This window comes from Agelaius tricolor, unplaced genomic scaffold, assembly GCF_023055355.1.
Source record: "Agelaius tricolor isolate 1412-34295 unplaced genomic scaffold, bAgeTri1.0.p SCAF_11, whole genome shotgun sequence".
In the NCBI taxonomy this organism is placed as follows: Eukaryota; Metazoa; Chordata; class Aves; order Passeriformes; family Icteridae; genus Agelaius; species Agelaius tricolor.
In genome coordinates, this window is record NW_027269271.1 from 11,657,948 (window position 1) to 11,671,321 (window position 13,374).

A 13,374-nucleotide genomic window follows, 5' to 3' on the forward strand; every position below is an offset into this window, starting at 1 on the left:
CTCTCCTACAAAGACAGGTTGAGAGAGTTGGGCTTGTTCAGCCTGGAGGAGATAAGGCTGTGAGTGTACCCCATTATGGGGAGGGGGGGGTCTTTCAGTAACCTTTAAATACTCTTAAGTCTTTCAGTACTTAAAAGAGGCTTATAGAAAACAGGGGTAGGGACTATTTACATGGGCAGGTAAATAGGACAAGGGGAAATGGCTTTAAAGTATAAGAGAGAGTAGTATTGGATGTTATGAAGAAATTCTTTACTCACAGAGTGGTCGAGCACTGGAACAGTTTGCCCACAAAAGTTGGGCATGCCCCAGCCCTGAAAGTGTTCAAGGGCAGATTGGGTGGGGCCCTGAGCAACCTGGTCTAGTGTGTGGCATCCCCCCGTGGCAGGAGTTGGCACAAGATGAGTTTAAGGTGCCTTTCAATCCAAACCATTTTTGAATGTATGATTTTCAAGTTATGTTTTTAAGAACAATTAAGGTTTACTTTTCAGGAATTAAAGTGAGATCAGAAAGAAAAAAAAAAGTCAGAAAATGTTCCTAATATAATTTTTTTATGTACTCATTTTTGAGAATTAGAAAACCCTGCAGTTTGTATGCTGGATCCTATGTGCTTATAGAAAAAAATGGAAAAATGTTTTCATATTTTCTGAATTTATAGCTGTATATATCATTTTGTTTGCAGGTGGAAGTTTTCCAGAAGATTTTTCAATATTAATGACAGTAAAACCTAAAAAGGGTATTCAGTCTTTCCTTTTGTCTATCTACAATGAACAAGGAATTCAGCAAGTAGGTGTTGAAGTTGGTAGATCCCCTGTCTTCCTGTTTGAAGATCAAAATGGAAAACCTGCCCCAGAAGACTATCCTCTTTTCAGGACAGTCAACATCGCTGATGGCAAGTAAGTGGAGAATTTTTAAATGAAGAACATATTGCAGACCACTGTATATGTGATTATCTATTTGCAAACAGTTTCCTTAAATATTTAAATCTGTCAGTAACATTGTTTCTAGCTAGTTGGACTGGTGTAGTACAAAATTAGAAAAGTTTTGCAGCAGAATACAGTTCCAGCTCCAAATGGTACGTACAGCTATAAATGAAAGAAACCAGCTTATCTGCCATTTTTATAAATTAAGGGTGAAGAAATAGTAATAGAGTTGATCCAACCCAAACTAAACCTATGAATATTCTTTCTGTGCAATACACAAAGAAGCTGTTTTCAAAAAGTCTCAAGGAATAATCTCACTAAAAGAAATGTCTGGTCCACTTAAAGGTGGTAGGCAGTATGAAGACAAGTTGACAAGACAGCACAGAATTTCTTCTATCCAGAGCCAAACCAGCAGATAAATAAAATAGTTTGAAATTCCTATGTATAAGGAAATCAGGAAAGAATAAGGATTTATACTGTACCCTCAGTATAGGAATGAATCTCAAATACCTGTTGCATTAGTAATGCAGTTGTTAGTTTTTTGTAGCTTTGTAGACAAGCAATCATTCTCTGGGAATGTCATTCCAGTGCTTGTAAAAGGACATTCATTCTTTCAAAGGCTTTTTATTTGCTATGCTGCAGTCCAAGAGGAGCAACCACAGTCTTCAGAGATACACAGAAGTAAATTTACTAAAGCAAAAGAAAACAACTCAGTGAGGAAGGGCAAAAATTGAAATAAAATGAAATATGTTTATAAAGCAATAAAGAGGAAACAAAAAATTAATTGTCTGCTTGGCCTAGTATTACCAGACAATGAAATTATATGATGAAACCTAGACTTGATTCATTTCCCTAGCAGAAGGAGTGATAAAAAAAAGCAGCATTTTTTAAATAGACTTTTGCTAAATAACAAAGCTTTGACATAGAATTTAATCCAAAATGTTGATAAACTAGCTGAAATGAAGAAATAAAAATGAACTTGGTTTGGTACAATTTCCTACCCTGAGACTATACAACTTCTAAATCAACTGGAGTCAATCCTAGGCACAGTGAGCTATGATTTTATGCTTTCAGCTTCTACACACTTTCAAAAGATAAGCCAACAATTTTCTTCTGACTCAGCTGTTTTGTGAAGGATCTAGGACAACAATCTTCATCTCAAACTGAGATATATTTAAAAAGTGTGAACAGTGTAATGTGCCTGAGGATGCATGGCCAGTTTGCTTTTATAATGATAGTGTTTAACAGCATTCCAGAGAAAACATGGAATTATAGTTCTGGCTCAGTGATACTGTTTAGCAGTCAGATTCCATTAGCTTCAAGGTGTTCCTTTTGATACACAGACACTCTTTGTAACAATGATCTAAGCTTTCTCTCTGATTTAGGCAACCCTAATGCCACAAATGCCAACTAAAATAATTTGATTCCAGCCTTCCTCTTACCCGTCATTATTATGACATATTTTACATTTTTTGCCCTGGTCTATCAAAGATTCTTTAACCTTTAACTCCATGGTGGATTACAGAGTGGTCTGCTTTTGTTCTTAAACGTTTGTCATAGCAGAGAAGCTCATAAAATTAACGTAGTCTGTCATGATTATTCATAAAGTCTCATAAAGAACATAGTAGAGTTGGGCAAAACATACAAAACTTTATTCTCACATGTCTCTAAAATAAAGTCACTTGTCTATACTTGGAATCACTTCATTCACTTTTTGGTGAATATTATGTAGGCAATGCTATTGCTGCAGGAATAGTGCCAAGTATTTGTAAATATATTTATCTAGAAAAGTATCTATGTTGGAACTGTTTGTATGTATTTCTCTATAGCTATGGTATACCTTCAAGTATGTAAAAGAACATGCTAAAATTCTGATGGTTGATCACAGAGGAAAAATAGTGAATTGTAAATAATAAATAATAACCTGCTGGGTTAATTATATTTGCACCAGTAATTTGGAAAATCAAACACATTCATAAAAAAGAATCTTCTGTCATATTGTTCAGTCTATTAAAATATAAACTGTGCACTGACATCTAATTTGAGTTTGGTGATGTTCTCTGGTTAAAGCTGCAGAGAACCTCAGCTTGAGCTTACAGAGGGGGTTCACAATGAACTGTGGATCAGACCCCTTTGTGCTGAGGGACAGAATGTATAGAGCAGGTAGTCAAAGCACTTTGCACACTTGTGTATGTGTAGAAGAAGGAAATAAAAGGAGACATTTTAAGTTTTATCTGTGAATTAATTGGTGTACCATCTCCTATAAACTGATTTGATAAGAACACGATGACCTAGTTTTAAAAACATAAATTACAATGTTGGGGTTTTTTAATAGGTGGCATCGAGTAGCTATCAGTGTGGAGAAAAAGAGTGTTACAATGATTGTTGACTGTAACAAAAAAACTACAAAACCACTTGACAGAAGTGACAAAACAGTTGTGGACACCAATGGCATCACTGTCTTTGGAACCAGGATTCTGGATGAAGAAGTTTTTGAGGTATGAATCAATAATGAACAAATTGAATTGAGGTTTTTTGTATTGAGCAAGTTACTTAATCCAAACCAGAATAATTTTTTAGGTCAAATGCTGGTATAATGTACAAACTTTGATTTATAGAACCTGTTAGGATAGGCTGAAATAGAAGTAAAACAGGGAGGAGTACAGTTGGAAGATTTGGTGCATTTTTCTGTCCTTTTTGTTGTATCTGGAAGGGAGTTGCTTTTTTTGTCTTTCTGCCTAATATTGAGATACCTGAGGTATTTGGGAGAATTAATCAGGGAAAGCTGTGTAGTATGATACTAAATCATTTTCTTTCTGTATCTCTTAAGCATTTGCAGATATATGTGTGTGCTAACAGTATTTGAGAGCAGGGGAGAAGGACCTGGAAAGTTTTCTGTGTAATATGAATCTGCTAAAGTGTTTATCCCACCTATTACTCTTTCCAGTAAATGGAACATACTTTGGCAATAAGGACATATATGTTTCCATCATTTACTGGCCAAGAAGTACATATAGGAAGGGTAAAATGCCTTTAAGGAAGTAAGTAAATGCCAATCATGAGGCCTTTCTGGGTAGAATCCTTATGTCAATAATTATTTTTACAGACTAATTATGAAACTTCTTAAATCTGTACTACTGAATTTCTTTTATAACATTGTTATATTGAAATTGAAATTTAAATTTAAATTTAAATTGAAAAATTTAAATTAAAAAAAAAAATAAATTAAAGATTGGTAGTTATTTCATTTACAGAACATCTGTGCTCTATAAATGTCCACAGTTTTAATCCTAGCTTTAAGCAGAACATATGCTTGAGAAGCTGCATAGGTATCAAGAGGGGAAATAGGAATTTTGAGTGTAGCATTGTAGCATTGTTATCTTTGTTTTCCATGGACATGATGAATTGTGGGCCTTTTGAATACAGAAATTTCTGGGGTGATTTAGTGGATCAAGCAGTATGATATGTTTGGTATTTGCAGCTTCATTCACCTGTAGTCCCCAATACAGTTTGCACTCAAAATAGGAATTTTGAGTGTAGCATTGTAGCATTGTTATCTTTGTTTTCTATGGACATGATGAATTGTGGGCCTTTTGAATACAGAAATTTCTGGGGTGATTTAGTGGATCAAGCAGTATGATATGTTTGGTATTTGCAGCCTAATTCACCTGTAGTCCCCAATACAGTTTGCACATCTGAGGAACATTATTTTCTGTTTGAAGATGAATTCCACAGTTGCCTCTGTCTGGGATGTGACAAGGATTTTTTGGTCTCCTCATGGAATAATTACTTTAAATTTTCATTTTTATTTCTTTCTTAGGTGAGAAACCAGCTTCCCCAATATTTGTGTTTGACAATAAACTGTCAAAAACATGTGCAATGTGAATATGCATAAGTAAAAAAGATTTCAGAGAAAAAGAAAATTAGATAAACCTTTTTTTAGTGTTTTCCATGGGATTTTAGATTTTCATAGAAGCTAAAGCAGCAAGGTCTGGCTAGTTCTTGCAAAGTTTGTAACCATTTAAAAAGTTTTCAAGCAGGGAAATGCACAATAGATAAACACTGATGATTGGTTTGTTTAACTCAGTGCAATCACTAAATAAAAATATCTGTCTGAAGTTTCAGAGGTGCTGAAATAGTCATACATATCTGTTTGGAAAAATTTTTTTTACGACATGTCTGTAAAGGGAGATATTTATTTTATCATTTACCCCAAAAGATGGGAAGGGATGTGGTAGAATGCAATTATTTTTTGGTACAACTGTTGAAAGAGTCAATAAAGTTGGATGAAGACATAACTTAGCAAATTGAAATTAGCACTTAAATCAGAATTATCAGATTAATTGATGAAAATCAAAAATAACCCTGCATTTTTCTTGAAGTCAAAGCTGTGTGAAGTCAAAGTGGACACAAGGATATAACTTTACGGAATTTGCTGGAATGAATTAAAATTACTTTTCTCCAAGGGTGTTGTCAGCTGTGGAAGGAGGAAAAGGAAAGTAGTGCTAGCTGGTTCTCTGCCAGATTTTTTTTTTCTGACATCTGGTACACTGCCATGGCAAGTCAGTGTTTCAATTCCAGCTGAGACCCACTAAGGAGGCTTTGGACTCACAAAAAAAATTGTGCAGCTGTCTGTAAGGTCAGTTAGGTGGCTGAATCTTAAGATTCAGTACTGAGAACAGCAACATTTCTACCTTTTTTAGCCTCACTGTACATTTCTGAATGTCTTCATTGATTAGGTCTTCTTACTCAACTGAGTGCACCTCTCTTCTCTTTTTTTATTCAGGGAAATTACTTACAGTCTTACAAGGCTGTTCTTGAAATTGGTGGGGGTTTAGATTAAGTCTCAACTCTTACTTAAATTAGAAGCTTGCAATCCTTGCTTTTGGGATAGGTTTCTGTTTTCTTTGTTACTGTACAACCACCATGGAATAATTTATACCTATGTTCAATTATCTGAATCTGTATGTAAAAATGTTCATGTTGAAATTAGAATGTATCCCAAAATTTAAAAAATACTGGGCCATATACATTTTTAATGGATCATAGAACCACAGAATACCCTGAGTTGGAAGGCACCCACAAGGATCATCGAGTCCAGCTCCTGGCCCTGCACAGGACACCCCAGGAATCACACCCTGTACCTGAGGGCATTGTCCAAATGCTTCTTGTGCTCTGTCAGGCTGCTGCTGTGACCACTGCCCTGAGGAGCCTGTTCCAGTGCCCATCCATCCCCTAGCTGAAGAACCTTTTCCTGATAGTCAACCTAAACCTCCCTTGGCACAGCTCCAGCCCATTCCCTCAGCTCCTGTCACTGTCACCACAGAGCCGAGATCAGTCCCTGCCCCTTCTCTTCCTCTCAAGGAAGTTGGAGACTGAATGAGGTCTCACCTCTGTCTCCTTTTCTCCAGGGAGAACAAGCCAAGTGACCTCTGTCCTAAGTCTGGCCAAACAAAACATAATCTAGTTCATGTTGAGTTTCTCTACTGTTTTTTGCTCTCTAAACAACATTCTTTTTGTTTTATTAACAACAATTTATCCATCACTTAGCTACTGGTGCTACAATTTCTAAAGTTTAGTGCTGTTTCCTGAAATCTATCCCTGCTTGACCGTGACATGATTGTGTGTTAAATGTTCTGTTTTTCTCATTCATGGGAGCTCAGAGTGACTTTTGCTGATTTCATGGGTCTCCTTGTTCATGTTTCTGTGTTATGAACCCTGCTGTATCTTGAGACCACAATAGTCACTGAAGATACACATAACACAATGTGTCTTATTTTCTGGGCAGGAAATTCCAGAAGTTATCTGGTCATGACATTAGACTTAACTGTTTAAGACATAAAACTGTATACTACAGACTTCTTATATGACACGTGCAGCCTTTGTTAGCTTAAATGTAGGAGGCCCCTAAAAACAATTACCTTTTGCTCAGAGTGTCAGAAGGATTAATAATGTATCCATGCATCACAGGGGTCATCTTATCTTGGGTGATAGTGATATTTTTCTCATAACAAGTCAAGGCTTTGGTAGGAACAGGAACAGTAGAGCACTCTTCAATCTCCTCAAATGAATGGAAATTTAAAATGAGGAAATTATAACCCTAGATACATATAATGAACTCTTATTCTTTATTGACCTACTAATTGAATATGATACTATTTCTTTCTGGTCTTGTACCAATGTGTGCAGCAGAACACAACTGCACCAAGCCCCATTGCATCTCTAAGGTAACTCACTCCCATTGAAAGCAGCTGTATACAAATGAGTCCAAAACAGGTATCATTACATTATTCTCACCTCCTCACGACTTGATTGTATCTTTTGCTTTAACATATTTGCATGGATCATTCATTTAGAAGCTTCAGAACAAATATTGTTCCTGTGAGGAATATTTCACATTTACTTTAAAACAATGTTACATCTCAGTGGCTCTAATATTCTTCTTTTTTTTTAATAATTGTGTCATTTTAAGTTTCTAATACAAGACTTAGCTAAATTAAATTCTTGGCCATTTCCATTTCCTTTTCTTTTATTTTTGTTCTTAATATTAACCTCTATTTTCTAGGCAGTTGTTCTCTGTTCTAACTCTAGCACTAACACAAGAATATGTAATAGCACACTGGCAAATTTTAAGTGCTTACATTTTAATGTGTGACATGACCTCATGACATAACTTTCCTATGACGATCAATAATTTCTGACTAAGTAAGCATTCTGGGTGTCCAGAGATCAGGTAGATCACTGAAAGAAGAAAGGGCCAATTAGTGTCCTGAGAACATAATAAATTGCTGCCAAATTCACTGGTTTTGTATATCCAAAACACAAAATATTCTTCGGTAAGTTTACCTACTGGTTCTAAAGCTAAGAGGCATTTTTTTTTTTAGTAGTGCTGTCAGAAAGATTCTGGTTTAGCTGTAAAAGCAAGAAAAAAATTATCTAAAGTGTTTTCTAAATCTAGTGGGCAGTTGTGTATTTTATGTGAGAAAATTCCAATTTGGAGTTGCCTGCTGCTCATTCCTGAATATAAGTGCTAATCTGAGATTTTATGGCATTGTGCTTTGTTAATATGGAAATAAATATGATGTTAAAAGCAAGATAGTGAATTCAGCAAGCACTAAGCATCAGGTGCATACAAATGATGAAAAGCAAATTATAAACCATGAATGCATCTTAAAATAATAAAATTATGCTGTCTAGAAACTGTATTATTATTAACTGCCAAATTATGAGACCTTCATTTACACTGCTAAGCCCTTGCTCACTGAAGTGAATCTTTTGATATCAGTGGAACTAATTTGTAAATGCTTGTTTTTGAAAGACTGTCACAACATTCCTCAAACTTTTATATGTGTCTTTTGAAATTAATGTCTTCTGTGTTTTCAAATACATATTGCAAGAACAGCTGGTTTGTAAGTGTTTGCTGCAAAGAAGAGAATTCCCAAAATGCAAATGAAAAAAAATTTAAAAAAAAGAAAAATAAAAAAGGAAGAAAAAATGAGTGAGATGCTGGTACATGGCACCTAGTAAAGGAATTTTGAATTGTATCCATTGAAATATGTTTGTAGCTTACATGTTTTATAAATAATAAGAATCTTTTTATTCTTTGCCAGCTTTAAGGATTTGTCACTCCTCATTTACTACTGTTGGTGTGAACAATCCAAGTTTTTTATAAGTATTTTATAATAACTTAAGACCTAAGAGTCTTTATGCAGATATTTCTCTATAGACACCTTTTTTCCTTCAAAACACCACACATCAGACCAATACCATAAATTTTTAGGCACTTTGCTGTAAACGAATATAACAAGACAAAACCTGATGTATAAGAGTCTTATTTAAAGCCCATGAAAGCTTTAACAGCGCAGAGTTTATGGATTAAATCCTTGCAGTAATACTTGTTAATAAAGGGTTTAGATTTTGATACTAGGCATTAATCTGTTCTCATGAAAAAAACAGTAAAACACTTGTGTGCTGGATGGGATTCCTATTTAAAGGAGCAGGAATGGCTGAGTGAGCAAGTGGAGCAGCTGGAGATAGGCTGGGTGCCCTGCAGCAGTGTGGGTGAGCCAGCAGCTGAGGACCTGTCCCTCACATACGTGTGAGCATGGGCAGCCCCAGAGTGCACGTGCAGATTTTTCAGGGGAAAATACTTAGAATCAGTGTTTTAGATATCAACACCAAAGTCGACAACTTGAGCACTGAGAAGTAAAAAGAAAACTAACACCAACCAAAAGTAAAGCAAAGCAGACAATTTTTTCATTTCAGAGGCACCTCATAAAAAATCAGGATTTCTTACAAAAGCTTTCTATTTGGCTTGTTTGGATTTACTTTATTCTTTTTTATCTCAAAGAATGGTGATCTGGTGTTTATTAATTTTTTACAGTATTTCCAAATTTATGTTCAATGAGCAAAGGTAAATCCAGTTTCCCTTTCTTCTTTTTGGAAGCAGGAGGGGGAAAGAACAAGAGGGCAAAGTTCTGGTAATTCATTGGAATTCAAGTTCATTTTCAAGGAATCTTCCCAAAAAACAAAGGAATGGTCATTTAACAAAACTGTCTGTAATTACATTTAAAATTAACAACCTGGGATCCAAGAATGCTGCATGCTGCATCAGCTTCAAAAGATTTAACAGATAGGATTTATTATCACCTGATTTATTATTGTGTCTAATACATTTCAGTTTTAAACAAGAGATGTAAATACGATTTAAAAAATACATGAAAATGTAAGACACCTGTAGGTCTTTTATCTAGAAAATAGGATGTCCTTGGGCACACGTGCACGCCTGTGTCTATGTACACTTGCTGTTGCATAGGCATTGTAGTAAAATCTAATCTCTCAGCCAAGAATTGCAGTTGACTTTGTGAACAGCTATGTGTGGAAGGTCAAAAATTATAATTGGCATATCAACCTATTTCCTAACTAAGCTGAATTTATCCTTCTATAAGCATGGTGTTCAAAGAATCAAGAAGACGTTGATTTCTGTGGAAACTTTGACCTGTGCAGTATTCTGCTTTCACAGTTTATTGCTTTTACAGTGCTTCAGTTTGGCAGGCTCTAAATGTCTTTCTGCAGCTATATTGTACAATGGGCCTGGGTTATGGAATATTATATTAAAAGCTCCTGGAATTCCTCAATCCCTCAAATCTTTGCAGGAAGATTAAATGAATTCTGCAGCAGGTTTTTCTAAATTCTATAGTAATAATATCCATGCTGTCTAGACTTTTGTTCTTTGGAGTCTATAGCTGTACTGTCACATAACTAATTAGAGAAAGTTGGCACAAATACAGGTTAGGGTATTTGTGCTGATTGCTGCTATCTACTGAAAAACTCACTTTGTAATTTCAGGCTTTAGCCATAACATTAAAATGAAAGATATTGATTTTGTTCTTCTGAGTTGATTTAGTGCCTAGCACTGCTTTTGTTTTGCTTTTATCAAAATTTACATAAACATCTTTAAAATTTAATTCTCCTTATAAGCACATAAGACGTAGTAACGTCATCCAGTGTGGATCATGAAGATGTATTTTGCTAATTCTAACCATCACACTCTAGTTGAAGAAAGTATTTTTGAACCTCAAATATATAAATTAGTCATTTAAGTAATTGCTGGAGATTTTTTTCTTTGTTTGGTTTGTGTTTTTTTCTCCCTGCAGAGCTTCTGAAATAATGCTTACCTGCTATTCCCTGGACAAAATAACTTTCACCTGGCAGGGTTATTGTTTTATTAAAATTCTTGTAAAAGAGATATCCCTAAATCTGCCCCTGAGCTGTTTGACTTTCTTGTGGAACTAGAGAACAACTAGACCATTAAAATTTTACAGACTGGAAGAAAACAGTAATTTCTGCACTGATTTCTTCGTACAGTTCCCTTACCTCCTTCTATGAATTCATACTTTTGCTATTTTAACAATGTGGCTGTTGATAGTAGAGGTGTCTTTTTTAATGATGAACTTTCAATGAGGAACTTTTAGGTAATAAATAGACTATACATGGACTACTTTATGGTTGTAATTCTCTAATACACCATATTGAGAAAACATTAGTAAGATTACCTAGTTAGAAGGAAAAGAGAATGTTTCAAGAAGACAGATATCTAAAACATTTTATTAAGTCAATTAAGGTAATAAGCAGCTATTAGCATTTATTGATATAACAATAATTAGTCAGGCCCTTGATGATTTATATCATTGAGAAAATCTGACACCATATCTAACTGGAATTTTTTTTTTGTCCCTATTTCTGCTGTGGAATCTCAGGAAGGCTCCAAAAATTTGGAATCACAGGTAGCAATTATTACCACAAGGCTAACTAAAGTGATAATTACATGAAGATGTAGCCAAAATTGGAAAGAGAACTTGTTAGTTTACTGCTTTCCTGCAAATTTGGTGTGCATTTCTTTTTTTTGCTATTCAACACTGGATTTTTCTAGTGCTGCACTGTTTTCATATCAAAGCTATTTTTCCAGTGCAGATACCTCACTTTGTGCATTACTGCTTTGAGTTTTTCAGCAAGTCCTGGAAGTGTACATGCACATGAATTTTCTTATTCCAGGATGTCACTGTGGAATGTCTGTGAGATTCACAGAGGAATTTTCAATGAATGAATTCAGCACACTCTTCTCATTCTTAGCTGGGCTGTTCCTTGTAGTAGAACAGTTGATGTGAGTGAATGTGTGTGCAGTTGTTCCAGCAGGCGTGAGTTCTACTGATTTGAGCATATTCTCCTTCTACCTCTCTAGCCTGGTTCTCCATATTGGCTCTGGCATGCAACAAAGGGAATAGTTCCTCAATCACAACAACTCCTTTTAGTACTCTTGGAGGATTCTGCAAAGAATAACTTATCTGGTGGGGTACCTCTTAGAAGGAATCCTTCTGTACCATGCTTTCACACTAGGTATAATTGGTGGACAAGATATTTTATCTTGGCTCAGGCAGATTTTATCATATAACCATGAGGCTGATTCAAAAGTCTCTAGTTTTAGTTATGAGCATATCTCTGAAATAAAGAGGAATGAAAATGTTCATAGACTTTAACTATTTTTATTCCATATTACAATGAATTATTGAACTGTGCATTGCCTGTGTGAGTTATATGTTGACTTTGACAACAACTTAGTGCCTTTTTCTAGAAGGAATTTAGGATCCAAACTAAATATTAAGATTTAAAATTTACTTCCAGACTGCTTGTATGGTTAATGTTATATAGAATACCTTGCTCATCTTTCTTATCTCTAATTAGCAAGTTACATTAAATATTTGACAAACCACTGTTTAAAATACACTGTTTTAGGCATTATCCGGGAAAAAAAATTGTTACAAGGCAGAAGGTTATGATTCTCAAAAGTGAACTAGGCTTTTAGAACTTTTTGGGGCAAGTTAAGCATGCAGTTTGTTACAGGTATTAATATGAAAAGTGGCTGTGTATGTCTGCCTGACACCTCACCACAGGTTCTCAGTGTCTGCCTTCTGCTGCCATCCCACTCACCTCTGACACCAAAGCATGCTGGATGACTGGCTCAGCAGAGAGCTGGAAGGCTTTACCTCTGTAGCATGCTACATAGCAACTTCCAACTTTGAAATTGCCTGAGCAGTCTTTGCCAACAGATGTGGTCGTGAAATTTTCATAGAGAAGGAAGAACTAGTCTATTGACCATAGGCTTTTGTACTTCCTTTTTTTCCTCTATGCACTTTTCAGAGTAATTAAGGATGCTCATGTGTATTTGTACATTTTAATCTATTTTTCTTTCTCATCTCAATTTTTGCTCTCTCTCTTGCTTTCATCACTCTACCTCATGAGACTTCCTTTGTTCCCGAAATTTTCATACAAGAAAAATGATATGACATATGCATATGTGTTTAGATACCTCAGTATCTTTTTACAGGTCAGTTATTGGAATTCTTAATAACCCATAATTCAAAGTTCTCAGGAGTTGTGCAGGTAGATCTTTATGTGCCTCATTTATGACTCCAGGTCATGAAATATGACCAGATTGTTTGTAGTTTATTTGCAAGGAACTTTATAAAATTTTATTTTGGTCTCAGAAAGTCAAGCAGTTAAAATCAAAGAATTTGTTTGTAAAGTCTGAAGCAATTCTGTGAAAAATATTCAAAGAGAAAGAGTATAGATTTGTCCAACAAATACCTTAGAATGGTAACTAAATCACAATAATGGAATCTGCAGTAATGCCTGTGGAACTTCATGAGCTGGTGTGATTGACCTGATCTGAAAGGAAAATTCTTGAACTATTCTTACAGTACAGCCAATGCTTCACGGAACAAAATACTCAGGGAAACAATTTAATTAGCTAAGACAGAAAATAAAAAATAGAAAAGGAAAATGAATAATTTACTGGAATAATTTTTATAACACATCTTGAAGGAAAAAGAGGGAAATAAACATTTGGGATTCCAAAAGTAAAATCAATCAGTTCTTCAGTAAACTTCTCACACAT

The 13,374-nt window shown here is 35.1% G+C and overlaps 1 protein-coding gene across 8 annotated transcripts in view; it reads left to right on the forward strand.

The window, feature by feature from the left end:
• COL11A1 (collagen type XI alpha 1 chain) overlaps positions 1–13,374 on the forward strand; it is a 125,857-nt gene that overhangs the window by 16,311 nt on the left and 96,172 nt on the right. For all 8 annotated transcript variants that reach the window (XM_071436122.1, XM_071436124.1, XM_071436116.1 and 5 more), the window contains exons 3-4: positions 680–893; positions 3,256–3,418. In XM_071436122.1, the coding sequence (XP_071292223.1) occupies positions 680–893; positions 3,256–3,418 (377 nt within the window). The remainder of the gene's footprint in view (positions 1–679; positions 894–3,255; positions 3,419–13,374) is intronic.